This window comes from Pterocles gutturalis, unplaced genomic scaffold (assembly GCF_000699245.1).
Source record: "Pterocles gutturalis isolate BGI_N339 unplaced genomic scaffold, ASM69924v1 scaffold4428, whole genome shotgun sequence".
NCBI classification, from domain to species: domain Eukaryota; kingdom Metazoa; phylum Chordata; class Aves; order Pterocliformes; family Pteroclidae; genus Pterocles; species Pterocles gutturalis.
Window position 1 is genome coordinate 1,517 of NW_010125319.1, and position 316 is coordinate 1,832.

General features: G+C 66.1%; 1 protein-coding gene across 1 annotated transcript in view; it reads right to left on the bottom strand.

Annotated features, from left to right (window-relative positions):
- The window catches only part of KANSL2 (KAT8 regulatory NSL complex subunit 2), a gene marked incomplete at both ends in the record, with an annotated part of 7,801 nt that overhangs the window by 972 nt on the left and 6,513 nt on the right, over positions 1-316 (bottom strand). Inside the window, one exon of the mRNA XM_010078503.1 lies at positions 136-314. Within this exon, the coding sequence (XP_010076805.1) occupies positions 136-314 (179 nt within the window). The remainder of the gene's footprint in view (positions 1-135; positions 315-316) is intronic.

The window sequence follows — 316 nt, forward strand, 5'->3', positions numbered from 1 at the left end:
TGACGCCCATGGGTGCTGCACACAGAGAGCATCGTGTCTGCGGCACCGCAGCCGGCTCCGCGGTGATTTCGGTGTGAAAATAAAACCAGCGATACTCGGGGAAGGTTTCTGCAGTGCCCAACCGCTCCAACTTACGTCGCTGAACTCCAGCGGCAAGCTCTCGGTGGGCTGGAGCTCGGCCGCGCTCAGGTACAGGTCGGTGGGAGCAGCTTCCAGCCCCTCGGGGACAGCCAGCGCCTGCTCGGGGACGTACATCTGCGGGGGGAGGCGGAGGTGCAGCGGGCAGCACGGCTCCTCCCAGCGGGTGACGGGCAAG